Consider the following 17,647-nt stretch of genomic DNA (forward strand, 5'->3'; position numbering starts at 1 on the left):
AGGGAAAACAACAGACAAGCCAAAAATGCCTTGAGGGGGGAAACACACACACACACACACACACACACACACACACACACCCCGCAAGCCTTTAAAACTGTCACCCGAAAGCCCTTATCTCCCACACTACAGCAGAGAGGGGTAAATCGATACCTCTCAGGTTCTGATCCCCTCTGGAGCACCCCCAAATCCAAGAGCTGGCACCCCCATTGTGAGCGCCTAAGCTGGCATCTACACGGTGCAATTGTAGGCGCAAGGGAGGGGAGCCAAGGGTGAGATTACACACGTGCAGCTGCTTTTCTCTCTCCCTCCCTTCCAAATTCTCACATTATTAGTGTGCTACATATTATGGAGAGAGAGAGAGAGAGAGAGAGATGAAAGGGTGTATTTGATGGATTGCAGGTCAACCTTCCCCTAAGAAATTACTTTTGTCAGAGGGAGGAGCTGGGGGATCCCCGCCCCATAGCGCTTGGCAAAAGCAGTGCTTTAATCAAAACCCAGATCTGGAAATAGTGGCAGACAGATGGGCAGAGGTGGAGGAAAGCAGGAGAAAGAGGCCAGAGGCGGAGGGGATGGACTCAATAGCTTAGTTTTTCTTGCATTAGAACACAAAACATTTTCGATGCCAAAACACCCGATTACAGTTGGAAGGCTGGTCCCACTTTCAAGCTCCTCACCTCCCACCCCAAACTATAAATCCATCACCAAAATGAGATGGGTTCTCTCTTACCTTTCTTGATCACAGACTGGTCCAAGAGATTCATGCCAGTTTCATCCACTGCCTGAAGGAGCAAGGGACAAAGATGATTAAACTGACCTGCCATGCCCGTTCTGTTGTAAGGATGATCGAAATTATATATTGAAGAGTGTTTAACACAATAATAATAATAGCCAAAACTCTCAGAGTGATGTGCACACTATTTATTATTATTGCCATCAGATTAATAATAATAATAATAATAATAATAATAATAATAATAATAATAATAATAGAGTTTAAATGAAAGCAAAGTGGGGTTTGACAAGAGGGAGAGAGAAGGTTTTTTTTTCCATTAAAAAAAAAGGACCCACAAATTTATAAAGTATGTGGCTTCCACAGAGAAATTCAGAGAAATTCTTAAAAGATCTAAAAAGAAGAGAAAATCACCTCTTTAACATGTCCCATTTCTCAAACAGTATTAAAATGTTGTCTTGGAGCACTTGGTGTTTGTTTGTTTGTTTGTTTTAAAGACTATTTCAAATTTTGTAAAGAAGAAAAGTACACAAGCAATAATCTTGGCTCTTTTTTTAAAAAAAAAAAAAACCCCAAAAAACAACAGGAAAATGACGTTTCTGGAGGGAAATAAACCTCAAGAGGGCCCAAAATTGTTCTTTAAAGATATGTGGCACAATTCAGCTAAAGGCAAGCAGTTTTAAGGCCCATTGAGCTCCCATTAGGAGAGATTTATGCATGAGTTTAGCTACCATTGAAACCACTGGGACTTGAGTTTGTAATCCATGTTTAGGAGTAAGCCCCATTGAATCAAGCGTGCCTTACTTCCAAGTAAATGTTGATAGGCCTGGACAGTAAAGCTGTACTGTTAAACACACTTTACCTAAGAGTAAATTCCACTGAACACAATGCAGTTTACATCTGAGTAGACATGCACAGGATTGCACTGTAAGAGTATTGGATTTTTGGTTGGGTCAGGAAGGCTACGTTTCAGAGGAAAACAAAAATCAAAACAAGGGTTGTCCTCCTACATACACACTCCTTTTCCAGCTAGCATTTCTGAGTTTCTCGCATTTCCCGAGTATTTTCAAAACTCAGAGAGCAACTGGAGTTTGTTTTTGTTGTTTGAAAGGACCAATTGTGGGTTTTGTTTGTTTATTTTAAAGTAAAAGACTTTTAAAATTGTTCTTATTAACAAAACAAAACAAAAAATACCCCACAATTTCATGTTACTATTTTTAGTTTCGGACAAGTTGTTCCAACTAGTTCCTGGCAGAGAAAGTTTAACTACCCAGGAACAATAGCAAATACTTTGCAAGCTATACATCTACCAGCATTGGGTTAAGAGTTTTGAAGAGGGCAAAGTTTCCTGCCGACTTTGAGAAGCTGAAACAGTAGCCCAAATTCAGAAATTCAAGAGGATGGAGAGAAAGAGAGAAATTGAATAAAATGATCAAATAAATAGGGAAAGATCATTCAAAATTTAAAAAAAAACGTATTCACGCTTTAGAGTCTATTTTCACTAATATAATATATAACATATTAGTTATATATATTACTAATATATTTAAAAAGACGGGGGGATTGTAGCAGCAAAATCCTCACAAGCCTCCACACAGTCACAGTACATCCAGCACATGACTACTCAGAAGTAAGTGCAAGCAAGTTCAGTGCGACTTTCCCCTAGCTAGATTGCAGCCTTAATGGTGCAACCCTAAACACCTCGACTCAGAAGTAAGCCTTGTTGAGTCCAATGGGACTTACTCCCAGGTAAATGAGTACCGGATTGAAGCCTAAAGAATGAAAAGAAAGCAGGGGGAGATCTAATTTGGGAAGGGGCACGATCCAGCCAAAGTTCAGCGTTTTAAAATCGTATTGAATTCAACAGGACAGAACCGAAAAAAGAAAGAAAACACATCCTAAATTTAAGCCTCCCACCGAAATCAACGGGATTTAAAAACTGGGTCGTTGGGAATGAAGAAACGACTCTCCACCGAAAAGCTCCGCACTTGCTCGAGGGAGTAAACTCCCAATAAAATCAGTGGAGCCGATTTCCTTGGGAGAAAACTGGGTCAAGGTTGAGACAGCAAAACGCAGTTGGAAAAGAATTGAATTATCCGTTCCACGAAGGTGGGAGCAGGCACCGAGCAGGACCAAGCGCCGGACGACGCGCTCCGCTTTCTAAGCCGCTCTGCCCGGCCTTTTCCATTCCCGGGGCGCCCGCATCGGTTTGAAGCCGGTTCGAGGCCATTTTTACTCCCGGCATCGGATTCTCCTCGATTCTTTTGAGGGCTCAACGATACGAGAAGAGGAAGGCGGAGAAGGATCGCCGGGGTGGCTTGGGGGGGGGGCAGTGAAAATGACTTGGGGGGGAGAGATGATTTATTTGAAATAATACAGCTGCGAGGCGTCGGCCTCGCCCGGCAGGGAAGAATCGAACTCACAGCCCTATATCTCGGGATCGTTCCCGTGCATCCAAATGACACACAGGGGATCCCGGGAGCAGGCAGGGGGGGGGGATCCCTCCATTTTCCTGGAATAATCCTTAGGTGTAGAAAGGGCCCGGGATTTGCTTCAAAGACGCAAAACCAATTCGCCAGGAATGGCGAGCGCTTTGGCCAGCCTTACACCGGATTCCTAGCTAGGTCTACTCGGAAGCCAGCCCTCCAAAACGGTTTTTAATAGAAGGTGTTCCCCGGTCAGTGTGAACAGAAAGGGAGCGTTAGTCCTAACGCAGCCATCTTTGTCATCTTTGCTTATTTTCATTTTCTTTTACGCTTGTCGTTGTCCGTTCCCCCTCCCCCCAAGCTCCCCAAAAATGTTTAAAAACCTTTGCCCACCTTACTTCGTTTTTTTAAAAAATCAAATTTAAAAATTGGATTGGGTCAGGAAATTATATATGTACATATACTGTTGGAATTGGCTCAGATAAAAACGAAGTCTGCCTCCCCTCGAAAGTTGAAGAAGTGTTGGGAGATTCAAATATATATTAAATGTGTTAATTTATAGAGAAAGTAATTTGGAGAGGCGGTGGAAGAAATATAGTGCGATCTAGGGCGGGCAGGGTGAGAGAAGGGAACATTTGTCCCCAAACGAGGTTTAAAATTAACACAACCCAAACTCGCGTTTGACGATCCTCCGCCGTTTTACAATGGCTGGATTCGGCTTAAGCGGCGGCGGCAGGCCGAGCGAAAGTCGATTTGGCGCTGGATAGGGCCGGCTTGGAAAAGCGTCCGGGGCGAGCTGCGTTTCCACGATTTCGTGGAGTTTAAAGGGGCTTAAAGTGCGCCGAGGATGGAAAACCAGGCTGCGTTCTCTTGTACCGGCCAATTTCCTCCGCCTTTTTTTCTCCCAAGGGGTTTTTTTTTGGGGGGGGGGGTGGCAAATCGATGGCACGAGACACGCACACCGATTCTGTATTTACCCGAAGTTAAACTGCATTAAACTCAACGGGACTTTTTTCTGCGTAAGCAAACCAGCTCTTCTAAAGCAGGGGATTGAGAGTCACCAGTAACCCACCCTCCCAAACAGGTGGTGGTCTGTTTTCCCAGAGCCCCCCCCTGCCCCACCCAACCCGGGGACGTGCTGGCCGGAGGATCAAGGTTGCGGGGGGCGGGGGGAGAAGAAACCCCGCTTCCCTGCCCCTCCCCCCCCCCGCACCGCAGTTCCCTTCGCCGAGCGCCGGGGCCAGATTGGAGAGGCGGGAGCGCGCCGCGGAGGCGTCCCCTTGGGAGAGCTGCGGGGCGGCGGCGGCCGCCGTACCTGGATGTCGTCGATGCTGTGGTGGCCCAGCGCGTGCAGCCCGAGCGGCCCGTCGGCCAAGGCGTGCGCGCCGTCAGCCAGGCCGTGCAGCAGGCGCGGCACGCCCGGGTAGTCCCGGCGCGGGTCCAGGCCGAGCGCGCGGTGCGTCTGCGAGAGCAGGCCGGCCGCTTCCTCCTGGCGCGCCCGCTGCGCGTGCCAGCCGCCCTGCTGGTGCTGGTGGAGCGGGTTGATGGCGGCGTAGGGGTCGCCCAGGTGCGGGTAGCCGGCGGCGTCTTGGCTCTGCGCGTAGGGCAGCGGCGGCGGTGGCGGCTGCGGGTAAGGCGGCGGGAAGTACGGCGGCTGGAAGTCCGAGGCCGGCGTGTGGCAGAGCGGCGGCGCCGAGGAGTACGCCGCCGCCTGGTTGAGCGAGGACAGCTGCGAGAGGCGGCCGCCGGTGGAGCTCCCGTTCAGCCCATCGGAGCGGTCCTGGAGAGGGGGGGCGACAGAAAGCGGGAGCGGGGACGCACACGGAGAGGGTCAGCAGCGGGCGGCTTTCCCTCCCCGTCCACCAACGCCGCGCGGCGGGGAAGGGCGCGCCGCTCCCCGAACCCCTGAGCCGGAGGCGCCGCCGGGCCCGGGCCCTCGCCTTCCCGCCAGGGCGAGCCGCGCCCCGCCGGAGAAGCCGCCACAGACGGCGGCGTGAGGCGTCCTCCGGCTCTGCCCGCGCGGCCTACAGCAACTTCGGCCCTGTCGGGCGGGGCAGAAGAGCAAAACCGCCCCGGACCAAACCAGCAAGTCGCCGTCGGTGCCTGGCGAAGGGCGAAAAGCCGCGCCGGCTGGTGCGCCCTGCCGGGGATCCTGGACGGTTACCGTTCCCCCCACCCCCACCCCAGGCAATGACCTGGGACCCTACCCTCCCCGCCTCCCTTCGCTTCCAGCCGCGAGACCAAACAGGGACCCCCCGCACGGGCCCAGACACAACAACGTGCTGTTATTTACAAAGAAAGAGCTCGGCTCAAAGCCGCCCCCGCCGCATCGGGCTGGGCTTGCTCGTTGCAAACCGCCGGAGTCGCCTCGGAGGCGTCGCTTTGGGCTCTCCTGTCCTCGCTCTCCCCTTGCAACCAACCACCACCCCCGTTTGGTAATTGCCTGTGCCGTCTCGGTGCGCCCAATCCTCCATATGGGGGGAAAACATGAAACCATCAGCTAGGGACGTCGGAGAGACCAGACATCTGGCCAACATTAAAGGGTGAAATCTCTCTTAATTTGGAGGGATTGGGTTGCTTCAATTAACTTTCCCTTTAAAACGAGCCCTATAGGGAGAGGGAGACGGCTCTTCGCGCGCCTCCCCGCCAACTCCCTCACTCCCCATCCACACGCAAACAAAGTCCAACTCACCATGGCGGAATATGTGTGAACCAACATCTGGGCGGCAGCCAAAACACAAGTACAAATCTTCTAGGAAAATGCCCCCCAAACGGGGAGAGGGGGTGGGGAGGGTCGAGGAGGAGGATCCCAACAAAAGCCCCCCACCCCCGGCGAAAGTATCCGTTAAACTCGCGGGGCGATCTGCGCTCCCATCGGTGCCCCCTCCAGGAGGTCGCCAAGCAATCGCGGCCGAGCCGGTGGCTCCTTCTTGAAATTCGAATCGTTCCCTTTAAAAGCCCTGCGCTTGGCTCCCAGTTCCTGCTCCCTCTGAACCCAATGCAACTCCATGGACTCCAGTTATAGAGGCGGGAGCGCGCGCAGAGCGCCGGGAGCGCGCGTTAAAGAGACAGAGCGCCCGGCCGTTGCCTTGGGTGTTTCGAGGGGTTGACTTTGCGTCAGGGAGGACTTCAAAACGAAAAGGGGGGGGGGGAGAGAGAGAGAAAGAGAGAGAGAGAAAGACTCCCAACGCCTCACAGCCTAAACGTCGTGAGTGGTTCAGAAAAGAAGTCCAACTGAGTTCACTGAATGAGGCCAAGGCTAAGATCCAACGCGCCAATGCCGCACAAATAAACCCCACTGCACACACTGGGGGTTTACTTTCGAGGAAACGACTCCTGCTAGGGTTGCTGGTCACATTTCTTGGGGGTGTCGGATTCTTTAATGTGGTGGAAAGTCATTTAGACTAAAAATGATTGAGGCGGTGGGGGGGGGGGGTCGTCTTCCCAAGCGTAATTACTTGAAAAAAAATACCTTTGAGTACCGTAGAGTTTACTCCCGAGTAGGCTTACTTAGGTTCGGCTTGCATCTTCTTGGTGAGTATGAGTAGGACTCCCTTATCACCAGCAGAAATTAATCTTGTCTTAAATGGCTTTATCTAACTTATCTATCAATAACTGGGGCATAATTATTTCCCACAAATCCAAACTTCCTTTTCTCAGCGTTCTTAGATTTTAATCCGATCTCTCCCCCACCCCCTCCCCACCGCCCGGCCCCTTTCTAGAGTTCCCCTCCCTCATATTTAATAAGGTGCCTGACTTTAGCACCTTGTCTCCTTCTTGCCTGTTCTGTCCTTGTTCGCCCACCAAAATCATCCCCAAAACCGCCATCAAAATCATGGCCTGAAAATGTCGATGCGTAGAAGTGGGGCCTTCCTCCTTGAATCAGAAGGCAGAGGGCAGATATATGTGTACGTGTGTGTTCGTGCATCTCTCTCATATAGAGATATAGATATAGATACACACACACACACACACAATATCTTATTATCGTATATGTTCTTGTCAATTTCGATTCGAAAACACTGCGTTTTTGTTTCCTTTCAGCCCCTAGGGAGAAAGTCTCGGCCTCGGTTATTTCTCATTTGATTGCCCCCCACCCCCACAAAAGCACAAGTTAAGCATCTAAAAAACTTGGGAGCAGCTTGGAACCAGAATTCTCTCCCAAGGCTCCGGAGTGTGGGTTGAAGTGGGGAGGGGGGGCGGTAGAATTGGAGACCCAGCAACCTTCTCCCGTTGCTCTTAGGTTTAATTTTATTAGCCCAAACAAGGTGCTAATTCGCCCCCCCCCCCCCGCGGCTGTTTCTTCTTCCGTATCGAAGAAAGAGGGGGGCCGGGTGGGAAAGCGAAAGCCCCTTCTCCAAGCGCGCTTCGAGAAACTCCAGCGCAAAGCGGATCCCAAACGTGCCTTCCGCTCCTGGTGAAATTGACAAGTTCTTCGCTGCACGGCTTTCCCTGGGGGTGGGGCCGGGGGGAGAGAAGGGGCTCCTCTTTAACGTGACAGCGGCAAGGTATGCGACGTCCAGACGGGAGACGCAGCAAACCAGCGGTCGCTCTTGATCCGTATTCTGTTCTAAAGTTGTTGCTTTTAATTATTGGGGAGATAATATTTTTGGGAAGTGTGTGTGTATCTATATCTCCTTTTGCAGTCCTTCGACTCCGATCCAAATTTTATATAAATTCACCTCGCAGACCTATCACATTCTACTTGGGAGTAAGCGCCACTGGTTTTCCACGGGGAGTATTTTCAGGCTTGTGTACAACTGACGTGGGAGTGGTAAGTCACGCAGAAACAGACTAACCACTGAGATCAGAGTAATTAAGCGTAGGATGCCACTGCTGGTGGGCATAGGGCTGTAGCCTTGCAGCAAGTTTACTCGAAAGTAAATCCCAGTGGGTCCGTTTCAGGGGAATCTACCTCACACATACACATCCCATGGCCCAAATTTGGATTGTTATTTATTTTAACGTCTTGCTATATAATCTTCATGATTTAAATCCAAAAGCCCTGCCTCTTCCTCTCCGCACTTCCTCCTCTTTAGGAAATCAATTTTAATATCAGCGCTTCTTTCTCTTAGTTCTAGCCAGGCAGGGAGAGATTTGCGAGCGGCGGGCAGAGCAATTCACCCAACAGATGCCTTATAAGTCTGAAGCTGGAAATGAGATCCATTGAGTGCAATAGGGCTTACTTCTGAGTAAACAAGTAAAGGATTGCACTGACAGTTAAGGAAAATTCTTAGGGCAAGTCCCAGGCAAAGGGGAGGCCTTTTAAGTCCCATCGATTCAATGTGGGAGTTAAGCACGTGCTTACATTTTCCCGCATAGAATCAAAGGGGAGCCCAGCGCTGGTGACCTATGCACCTCCAATGGGACTTTTCTCGAGTCCCTGTACACGCAGGATGGCAGCCTTAAGCGTTCTTAATTTTGCCTGGATCTTGTCCCTAAATTTGGGGTGGGGTGGGGGGATGGATTAAAGAATTTGAATATAAACCTGTAACTTTTTGCAAATGTGAACTGTTTATCAGAATTTCCGAAATAGCTATTACATTTCTCACTACAAAGAAGGAAGAAATTCTGGAATTATAGAATAAAAATTAAAAGGATGCTGTTAGACCATCGTGTCTCCTCTTTATTGCTGCTATCTCTTGGTCAGATGCCTTCAGAAAACCCAGAAGCCAGTATAGCTGGTAGAACCGGATCCAGGGAACAGCAAGTCTTCTAAGAGTTCCTGAACTCGGATTTGGGGGGGGGGGGGGCCGGTGGAATCCAAGATAAAAATTCGAATTAAAAACAAAACAGTGGGGAGCACTAGGGCGCCCCCCTTCTGTTTCAGGTGTATTGGGTTAGGTTCATTTTAGATCCTGGAGAAAGCTCTGATAAAAACCAAGAGCAGAGCAATTTTTCCCGCTAAAGTTTTTGTACCATTCACAGTTGCAAGACACGCATCACAACAGGTGAGAACGGTCACACAAGATCCCTAATTCCAGAGGCATTTTTCTGCAGAACCGATCAAGCTTCAGTTACACCTGAACGCTTTGTACGCCCACACGTGCAATGTAGTGTTTAACAGGCCACTTGTACCGGTAATGCATGGTGCCATAGGCACGAGTTCCTGTTCTCACATGTATGGGGGGGGATAAATTTGCACGCCTATGCACACTTACTCGGGAGTAAGCCCCAGTGAACACAGTGGAGCTTTACTGAGTAAACGTGCATAGGATCGCGCTGCACGTGTATTTGATAAGCAAATACAAAGAAACGTGTATGTTTGTGTATGAATTGACGTTTTTACTATGCATATATTAGATGAGAGATGTAACCTAAGAATATATCCAGACTCAGATATACACAAAAATATCCCATCCATGGATCGCCCTTCAAATTCCCCCTTTCTACGATCTGTCACTTTTCCTGTATAGGACTCCGTTATAGCTGTCTTGTGCATAAAATCTGTTTATCAACCCATCTATAATCTGTGTTATTTTATCATCTCACTCGCAGTGATCTGCTGAGTGCCATATAAAAGTTCATCCGTCTCTCTTTCTATGTCTTCTTCCCTCCCTGTACACGTCCTGCTAGCTGTCCCCGCACACCCAGGTACTCGTTCAGACGTACAAAAGTAGTCCTGATCCAGCACCAGCTCTTAAGGTGCGCGCACAGCGACACAAGGAAACAGCGCGCGAGAGAAGCACAGAAGTTAGGAGAGAGGCCTGCCTGCCTGCCTCCTTCCCTCCCCGTACTCCCTTCGAGCAGGAGAAAGAGGAGAACCGTTCGGTCCACCTCTGCTTGGTTCCAGGAGTGGCCAGCTTTTGGAAGGCTGCCGCCTGCAAGGACGACATGGCAGGAATGACCGGTTCTCTTGTCTGCCCACAGAAGCTGATATTCAGAGGTAGAGTGGCCCTGTACATGCAGGCTCGATTTAGCTATCGTTGCTACCAGCCCTCTGCGTGCATCCCTCTCCATGGCCTGGTTCAGACAACACGCTAAACCATGCTGCTTAACCACAAAATGGTTAATGGCATGCGCAATGCATTTTGTGGGTATTTATTATTGTTGTTGTCTGAACCAGGCCAATGAATTTGTCTAATCCTTTCTGGCCAACTCTGGCTACCACCAGTAGTGGTAGTGCTGGGCTCCAGAAGTGAGTAAAAATGCTTCCTTCAGGCAGCCCTAAACCTACCGCTGGTCAAGTGGATTGGCCGGGGGAGAGCAAGTGTTTTATCACACACTTCATACAGAGCAATCTTAAGCATGCTTACTCAGAAGTAAGGCCCACTCAGTTCAGTGGGGTGTACTCCCAGGTAAGTGTGCAAGCTTACCTGGGACTATGCTCCCTTTAAATATAATGGGACTTACTTCTCAGTAAACATGTTTAGGATGGAGCTGGTAAGGCTGCAATCCTATGCCCTTTGGGAATAAGCCTCCTGAATTTAACGGGACTTACTTCTGAGTAGACATGCATAGGATTGTGCTGTAAATCGTCTACTTTCTCTCCATCTCCCCCCTAAACTAAACAGCACCCAACGCTTTAGGTCATCTTTTTCGTTTTGTTCCAGTCCTTTGGTCGTTTTGATTGCCTTTGTACGTACCCCTCCCTGTTCTAAAATATTCTTTTTAAAAAATTGGAGGGAGGGTGCAGCCACAAGCGATTCCCAAAGATCTGTAGCCAACTCCAACACACACCCCAAATTCGAATGAAGAAAGAGGAATCGAGGCATCTAGGAATAAATTGCAACACACAAACACAGTGTGTCTCAAAGAAAGTTATTGCAACCATTTATTTGCAAGTTCAAAAAGTAAGAGAGCGAAATCAAGGACTTCTTTCTGGCACTAAAAGTGTCGCTGGATTGCAAAAGACATAATTGTGTTGAGCAATACTGCAGCGACACTTTTTAAAAGATGGTCTGCAGAAGAGAAGTTGGGGGGCGGGGGGGAATAGTATTTTAGGGTCAAACTGAACAGATTGTTTTCAGATACAAGCGTAGACATTTCCACTCCAAGAGAAATGGCGTGTCCTAAACCGGACCCGGGAGAGCAACGTTTACGACAGAGAAAGTGTGGAAGGATCCAAAACTCTCTTCTCGTTCCATTAGTATTTCCGAAGAATCGGATGTTCCGCAAAGTAGGACACGATCCACCCAAATTCGACCCCTTCGAAATCGAACCGAGTTCGTAATGACAGAGGTTCAAGAACGTGCTGAATTCCTCCCACGCTGACATCAAATGACAGCGCGCGCAGGTCTACGCGGAAGTAAGTCCGACTGTGTTCCATGGAGCCTACTTCCAAGTAAGCATGCATTACTTGGAGGGTTGCAATCGCGCCCGCGCTTTCTTGGAAGCAAATCCCATTGAAATCAATAGAACTTACCTCCAAATAATAATAATAATAATAATAATAATAATAATAATAATAATAATAATAATAATAATAATAATAATAATAATAATATAACGTGCTACAAATATACTCGAACACCCCGCAGAGATCTCTCTGGGGCCGCAGGCTCATAATCCCCAAAATGACTTCCTATAACCATGCACAGGACCGGGCTGCACACGTGCTTCACTTGGGCTTGGATTGGGACCTCGCACACCTAGTGGAGGCCTATTTCTGCCTGCAAAAACAACAAAATAAATGCAAACAAACAAATAAACAAACAGGGAGCGACCCGTCGCGGCCCCCGCCTTCGCCCGTTGCAACTGCAGACCCTTAAAGTGTGCTTCATTCATTTGATGTGGCTTTTGAATCTCCTAGACCGTTTCAATAAATCACTGCAAAGCCTTAGGACATGGTCGCGTGGCATTTCTTACAGCTGGTTCCTTTTATTTGGGCGTGGGGGGGGAGAGAAAGAGGCAGGTGCATGGAGAGAGTTGTGGGGGGGGGGGAGAGACCTTCCAAAGCATTAGGGGAAAGGAGAGCATTTTCCCATTTATCATCATCAATAGCAAACAACAGCAATCCTGAGATCCTGGCAAAGTTAAAGACCTCTCACTAAGATCTCACTCTTAAGCAAGATTTACTCATCACAGGTTGCAGTCAATGGGATTTTATTTTTAATTTATTTTTTTAAAACAAGACGTGGCCAGCAAATCCCCTTGCTTTCACTGGGCGAGGTTTCAGCATATGCCTAAGGATCTATGGCTCAAAGGGCATGCGGGACTTACCTGAGAGTAAATCCCGTTGAAGGCAATAGGACTTATTTCCAAGTGAACCAGGATAAGACGACGATGAAAAAATAAATAAATGCTTACCTTCGGGTGTATCGTTCACAGCAATGGTGACAAAGAGCGATAAGCGAATAAAGAGATAATACTTATTCTGGAGCAAGGGTTGTACCTATGCGGTTGAATGGCGAGCTACAAGCTAAATAGTATATTTTAAAATATTCAAATGTATCGTTTTATAATTTCCACCGCATTTTTCAGGGTAGGAAATGCTTCTTGGGTTGGTTTGCCTTTTTGTTTTAATTAAGCACTTTTAAGTGTGATGAGAGCAATGGCAAAGGATCGATATTCTCCTTATTAATGACGCGCAGCGTGAAACAATCACCATAAAACGCAAGTCGCTCTGAAGACACTGGGTGAGTTCGGACGACACGCGAATCAAGGGTTGTTTCCCATTCTGTTCCTATTAACCACCGCCACCCAGCTGATTAGCGTGTCGTCCGAAATCAGCCCATAAAATTGGTCCCTTTGGGGGGCGACCAGGCTGGGAAGGAAAAGGAAAAGGTCTTAAAAAGATTCGCAGAGCGCCAGGGTGAGGGCCATAGCGCTGACTTGCACCACGTTGACGTTAATGGGATTCCTCCGGAATCAAAAGCCAGACCCAAACAACGCCAAAAGACTTTCCCAAACCCCCCTTGGTTTCCGTGGGAGAGGAGAGCGCTTGCTTATGACTCGTGTGTAACGTGGGTTGGATCGTGCCCTCGGAACGACCTGCGACTGCATTAGGTAACTGTTGCTCGCATAGAGCTCAAAGTGCCTGCTGGACGCCCTCGAAGGAACCCTCACAACAGCTTTGCAAATATTATTATGTCCATATTGCAGATGGGAGACTGAGGCGGAGAGAATTGGCCTGGTGAAGGTCATTGCTTGGAACCGAGAGTTCTCCCTTTCCCTGCTCAGATGCTTTCCAGCAACTGTTTTATTATTTTAATGGCAATAATTACTTAACAAACTACACACAGACACACACACCACTGCCAATTGAGTCTGTCACCATACGCGATCTAACAGGCAGGTAAGACATTATTATTATTATTATTATTATTATTATTATTATTATTATTATTATCTACCGAGAAAATGGGCTGGTTATTGTTTTAGGACAATAACCTGAAGGCTGCAGCCGAATCCCATGCATGTTTACTCGGGAGTAAGACTCACTGAGTTTAATGGGACTTACTCACAAGCAGTTGTGCCTCGGCTTTGCCACCTGACAGGGTCATCCAAGATAGATAGATATAGTTAATGGGAGCAACAAGAGCTCCGATCCATTGCTGCCCGATTGAGTAAATCCCCGCTCGGTTTCATAGGCGCTTCCTCCCGAGCAAGCCCACAATGGTTGGGCTTGGATTCCGCGCCGCGCACCCCGGATCGGGGCTGCGACCATCCCAGGCGCACTTACTCGGAAGGAAGCCCCACTGAGCTTAGCCGAGGGCTTGCCTGTCGATCCCACGCGCCTCGGATCGCTTCGCAGCCAAGAGTCTCCCGTCCTTACCTGCAGGTAGTAACGCTCCTCTTTGATGTGGCCCGTCTTCCAATGCATCCCTCCGGCGCAAGGCTTTGCAAGCAAAGCAGCCGGGAGAGTTTAGGGAGAGGAAAGGGGGGGGGGAGAGAGAAAGCAAAAGCAGCGTCCGTTTGCTCTCTCTGTCCGTCTGTCTGTCTGTTTGTCTGTCTCCTCCGCCCAGTCTTCCCACTCCTGTGAAATTCACGCGTGTGCGGCTAGATGAAGTGGAGAGAGGACAGTTGCCGCTTGCAAGCGATTCGGAGTGGCTCCCGCAAAAAGGCACTCAAAGCGAGCGAGGCTGCTGCGTGGAGCCCAGAGGGAGCAGCTGCTGCGCCCGCAATCTCGGCGAGGCCTCCCAGACCTTCCTTCCTTCCTTCCTTTTTTTTTTTAATGCTGCAGGGGGTTGTCATTCCAGGCACCAACACGACAACACCCATAACCCCGAACTGGGAGCAAAACGTGCAAGGAGCCAAGCCCAGGGCGGAGGTGGGGTGTCGCTCCTCGGCGGGGGTCGTTTAAGCCAGGGTTTGACGCCCACCCATCATCCCCTCCTGCTTTCTGGCTGCTCCTTTGGAAGTTGGAAATAAAATCCAGGACAGTGAAGCAGCTGGGAGGGCAGGAGTTGCCTGAGCACGTCTTGGGATGTGGGATTCTGTCCTCCCCTCCAGTTTGAAAAGGTGGGTTTGGGTGTGTGGGGGTGTTTAGAGGGGAGGGGTTCCCAGCGGTGACTGCTTAGGAAAACTTCCTTTGGAAAGTTGAGTTGATTTTTAGGAGCCATGAATCAACGTGGACTGGAAGACACGCCTACCAACTTCTTAGCCCCACCCACAAACTCCAAATTTGTGGGAGCTGGCAGTGGTTATATGCAGGGCTATGTACTCTGAGTATGCTCAGGGGCACTATTGCGTCTTCCAGAGAGGTAGCCATGCTTGTCTGTTGCAGCATTGCTCTGCGTTTCTACTCTTTAATAGTGATTACCTACCTATCTTTCTATTTCGTCAATTGGAGGGAATGGGGCAGTGGGATTAAATCCAATTTCTGCTCCTCTTTAGGATTAGTTGAATGGTGCTATGCAATGCACTCTGGCAGCTGGACTGGGGTAGGAGCCGGGTGTACAGTGTGCTACCATGACTGTATGACCCCTAGTTGAATTGGAGAATGAATGAACAAACAAACGAATGTACACACACACACACACACTTCCTAAATTACTAGCAATCTTTCTACTTCTGAATATTGTTTATTACTTCCTCAGATGGTTTGGATATTTCTGTAATAATACGAATACTAAATAATAATAACAACAACAACAACATGTTTTTCGTTCCACCTTTTTGTCCCATTACAGTGTGAATGGGGAATATGTAGGAATGGATGAATTGGACAGTTTTGCTTTCTCCTGCATTCAAATTGTTTAAATGTCAAGTTCTTTCCATCCCGAACATGAAGAAATGTGCAAATTTTCATAAATTCTTATCAAAGCCAAATTGAAACAAAATTCTCACCCATATACAACAGCCAAATTCCATAGATAAAGGAGAGAAGCATGCTGTATCTGCCTGCATAAAGCCGTTAAAATGAGGGGCCTGCCAGAAAAACCGTGCTGGCAACTCTGATTCAGCACCAACACCAACAGGGATTTAAAACCAAGACGTTTAAGCAGCAATCCTAGGCAGATTTAGACAAAAAACAATACTGGCCTACAATTCTCAGCATGCCCCAGCTAACCATGCTGGCTGAGGCATGCTGGGAGATGTAGGGTTCCCCCCCCCCACCCGTCTAAACATGCATAAGATTGGGCTCTGGATAGATAAATCTGTCAGTTTTTGTTTCTCCCATATTCAAAATCTCATTTCCCCATCCCAGATATAAAGGTTTTCGGGGTTGTTGTTTTTTTCAAATTTTGGTAGATTCTTATAAAAAATGAACTGAAATTAAATTCTCACACATTCAGTTTTTTCATGGCGATACAACAATATTGATTGAGTCTATGGAAGTGGCAAAACTCCACAGGTTTCTGACAAAATCGAGGTGGCTAAAGAGTTGAACCATATCAGAAGCCACCCCCTCCCCACCCTGCTTTTTAGAGTAAAGGCTCTGGCCAGTCTAAGAATATTGAGAGAAACTGGAAGAAGCTGAAAAGCTATTGAGAATAGTATTCCCAATAGGGTTTGCTCAAAATAATTGTGCAATATGGGCTCCACTTCTGGATTTGTGTGCCTCTTATAACATTAATGTTTACTACCATAAGGCTATGTGTACTCTGAAGTTGTTTTTTTTAAAGCTCTGCAGCAGAAAAAAATAAATTGAATTCTGCAGCCTTATGCGAATTAAGTAACTCTGCATGACATCTTATTTTGCATAATTTATTGTGTTCCAGCTTGTTATGAGAAGGGAGAAGGAGTTAATGCAGGACTTTGAAGGCCTGTTCTTCACCACTGGAAATCTCTGACACTCTGTAGCTTCTGTGATTTCACCATACATCTTCGAACATTTTTTTGCAACTATAAGGGCTAGAACCTTCCCTAAGCCTTAGAAGGGCAAACCATCCCCAACAGCTCAAACGTCACTCTTCAAAAATAAAACTGGCTCTCAGAGACCATGCTTAGGTTCAAATCCCAGGCCAACACAACTGACTGAAGCACTGTGGCTCTGGAGCATTTTTGTGGCTTCATGGCTGACACTAGGCGTTGTCAAGATAGAAGATTTGACTAGGCCTTGAAGCCAGCAATGAGCCTACTGACCTTTGAGAGCACTGCCATTTTTTACTTCCCGTGAGGCACTGAGGAAGGTTGGAAGCCGTGGGAATCTAGCCTACTTTGTCTCCAACCTTCCGAGGAACCAATACCCCGTATGTACCTCCGACCCAAATCCTCTGCAATGTGCACAAGGGATCTCCATTTTTCAAAGCTAAGCACCTGACAAATATCAGAAGCAGAGGCCTGGGGGTCGGGTTGGATGAGCACACTAGGACTTAGGTTCACGCCAGGAGCTGGGATGGGACCTCTCCTTGTCCCAGGTGTAGTGAGAGGGCCCCTCACAAAGGCCCAGGTGCTGCATCTCGCTTTGCTCACCCTGTCCACCCTGCTCCCATACCTCACTGTTTAAAGAAGCCCACTGAGGCTCTCCAGGCCTGAAGAGCCCATTATCCCTGACACGGGCAGGTATTTCCAAACTTGTTGTCATGGGCCTCCTTTTTTAAAGACAAAAAAAAGTCCCTGGTCTGTGGAATTTTTAAAAACACCACACTGGAACAGCCCGCTGTTATGCCAAGCCAACGAAGGTCAGGCTGCTCAAAGAGGGCAGGCCCCAGAGAATTAAAAGGCCTGTATGGCAAAAATATGGGGGGTTGGTCTAATGCAGTGGTTCCCAAAGTGGGCGGTACTGCCCCCTTGGGGGCGGTGGGATTGCATGGGGGGGGGGTTAAGAGGCAAGCGGACGGCAGGGGGGCGCTCGAGATGGTCTTTTCCGTACCAGGAGTTTTGGTTACAGAAGGAAATTTCTGATCGCTCTCCTGCACTATGGAGCGTGGTTCAGAAGCTCCTGGTTGCATTTCCAACATCATATTTGGTGGAACGTGGTTTTAGTGTGGTCTGCCTACTTCTCTCCAAGCAAAGAAATCGACTCCAGATTACTAAACGTGGTGATTTAAGACTCATGTTAAGTGACTTTAAACCAGACATTGGGAAACTGGTATCACTTCATCAAGCCCACCCATCACATTAAGAATTTACAGAATAGTGAGGTCCTCTACCCTAGTTA

General features: G+C 48.3%; 1 protein-coding gene across 2 annotated transcripts in view; it reads right to left on the bottom strand.

Moving 5' to 3' along the window:
* The window catches only part of TFAP2E (transcription factor AP-2 epsilon), a 97,276-nt gene extending 83,311 nt beyond the window's left edge, over positions 1-13,965 (bottom strand). Inside the window, exons 1-3 of one of the 2 annotated variants that reach the window (XM_063140815.1) lie at positions 13,877-13,965; positions 4,475-4,939; positions 731-782 (exon numbers count right to left, since the gene is read on the bottom strand). In XM_063140815.1, the coding sequence (XP_062996885.1) occupies positions 731-782; positions 4,475-4,939; positions 13,877-13,924 (565 nt within the window). In that variant the 5' untranslated portion in view covers positions 13,925-13,965. Of the gene's footprint in view, positions 1-730; positions 783-4,474; positions 4,940-5,851; positions 6,248-13,876 lie in introns of those variants that run through there. The other variant, XM_063140817.1, reaches the window with a different exon arrangement.
* Between the last annotated feature and the right edge of the window lie 3,682 nt (positions 13,966-17,647).

This window comes from Elgaria multicarinata, chromosome 13 (genome assembly GCF_023053635.1).
Source record: "Elgaria multicarinata webbii isolate HBS135686 ecotype San Diego chromosome 13, rElgMul1.1.pri, whole genome shotgun sequence".
NCBI lineage: Eukaryota > Metazoa > Chordata > Lepidosauria > Squamata > Anguidae > Elgaria > Elgaria multicarinata.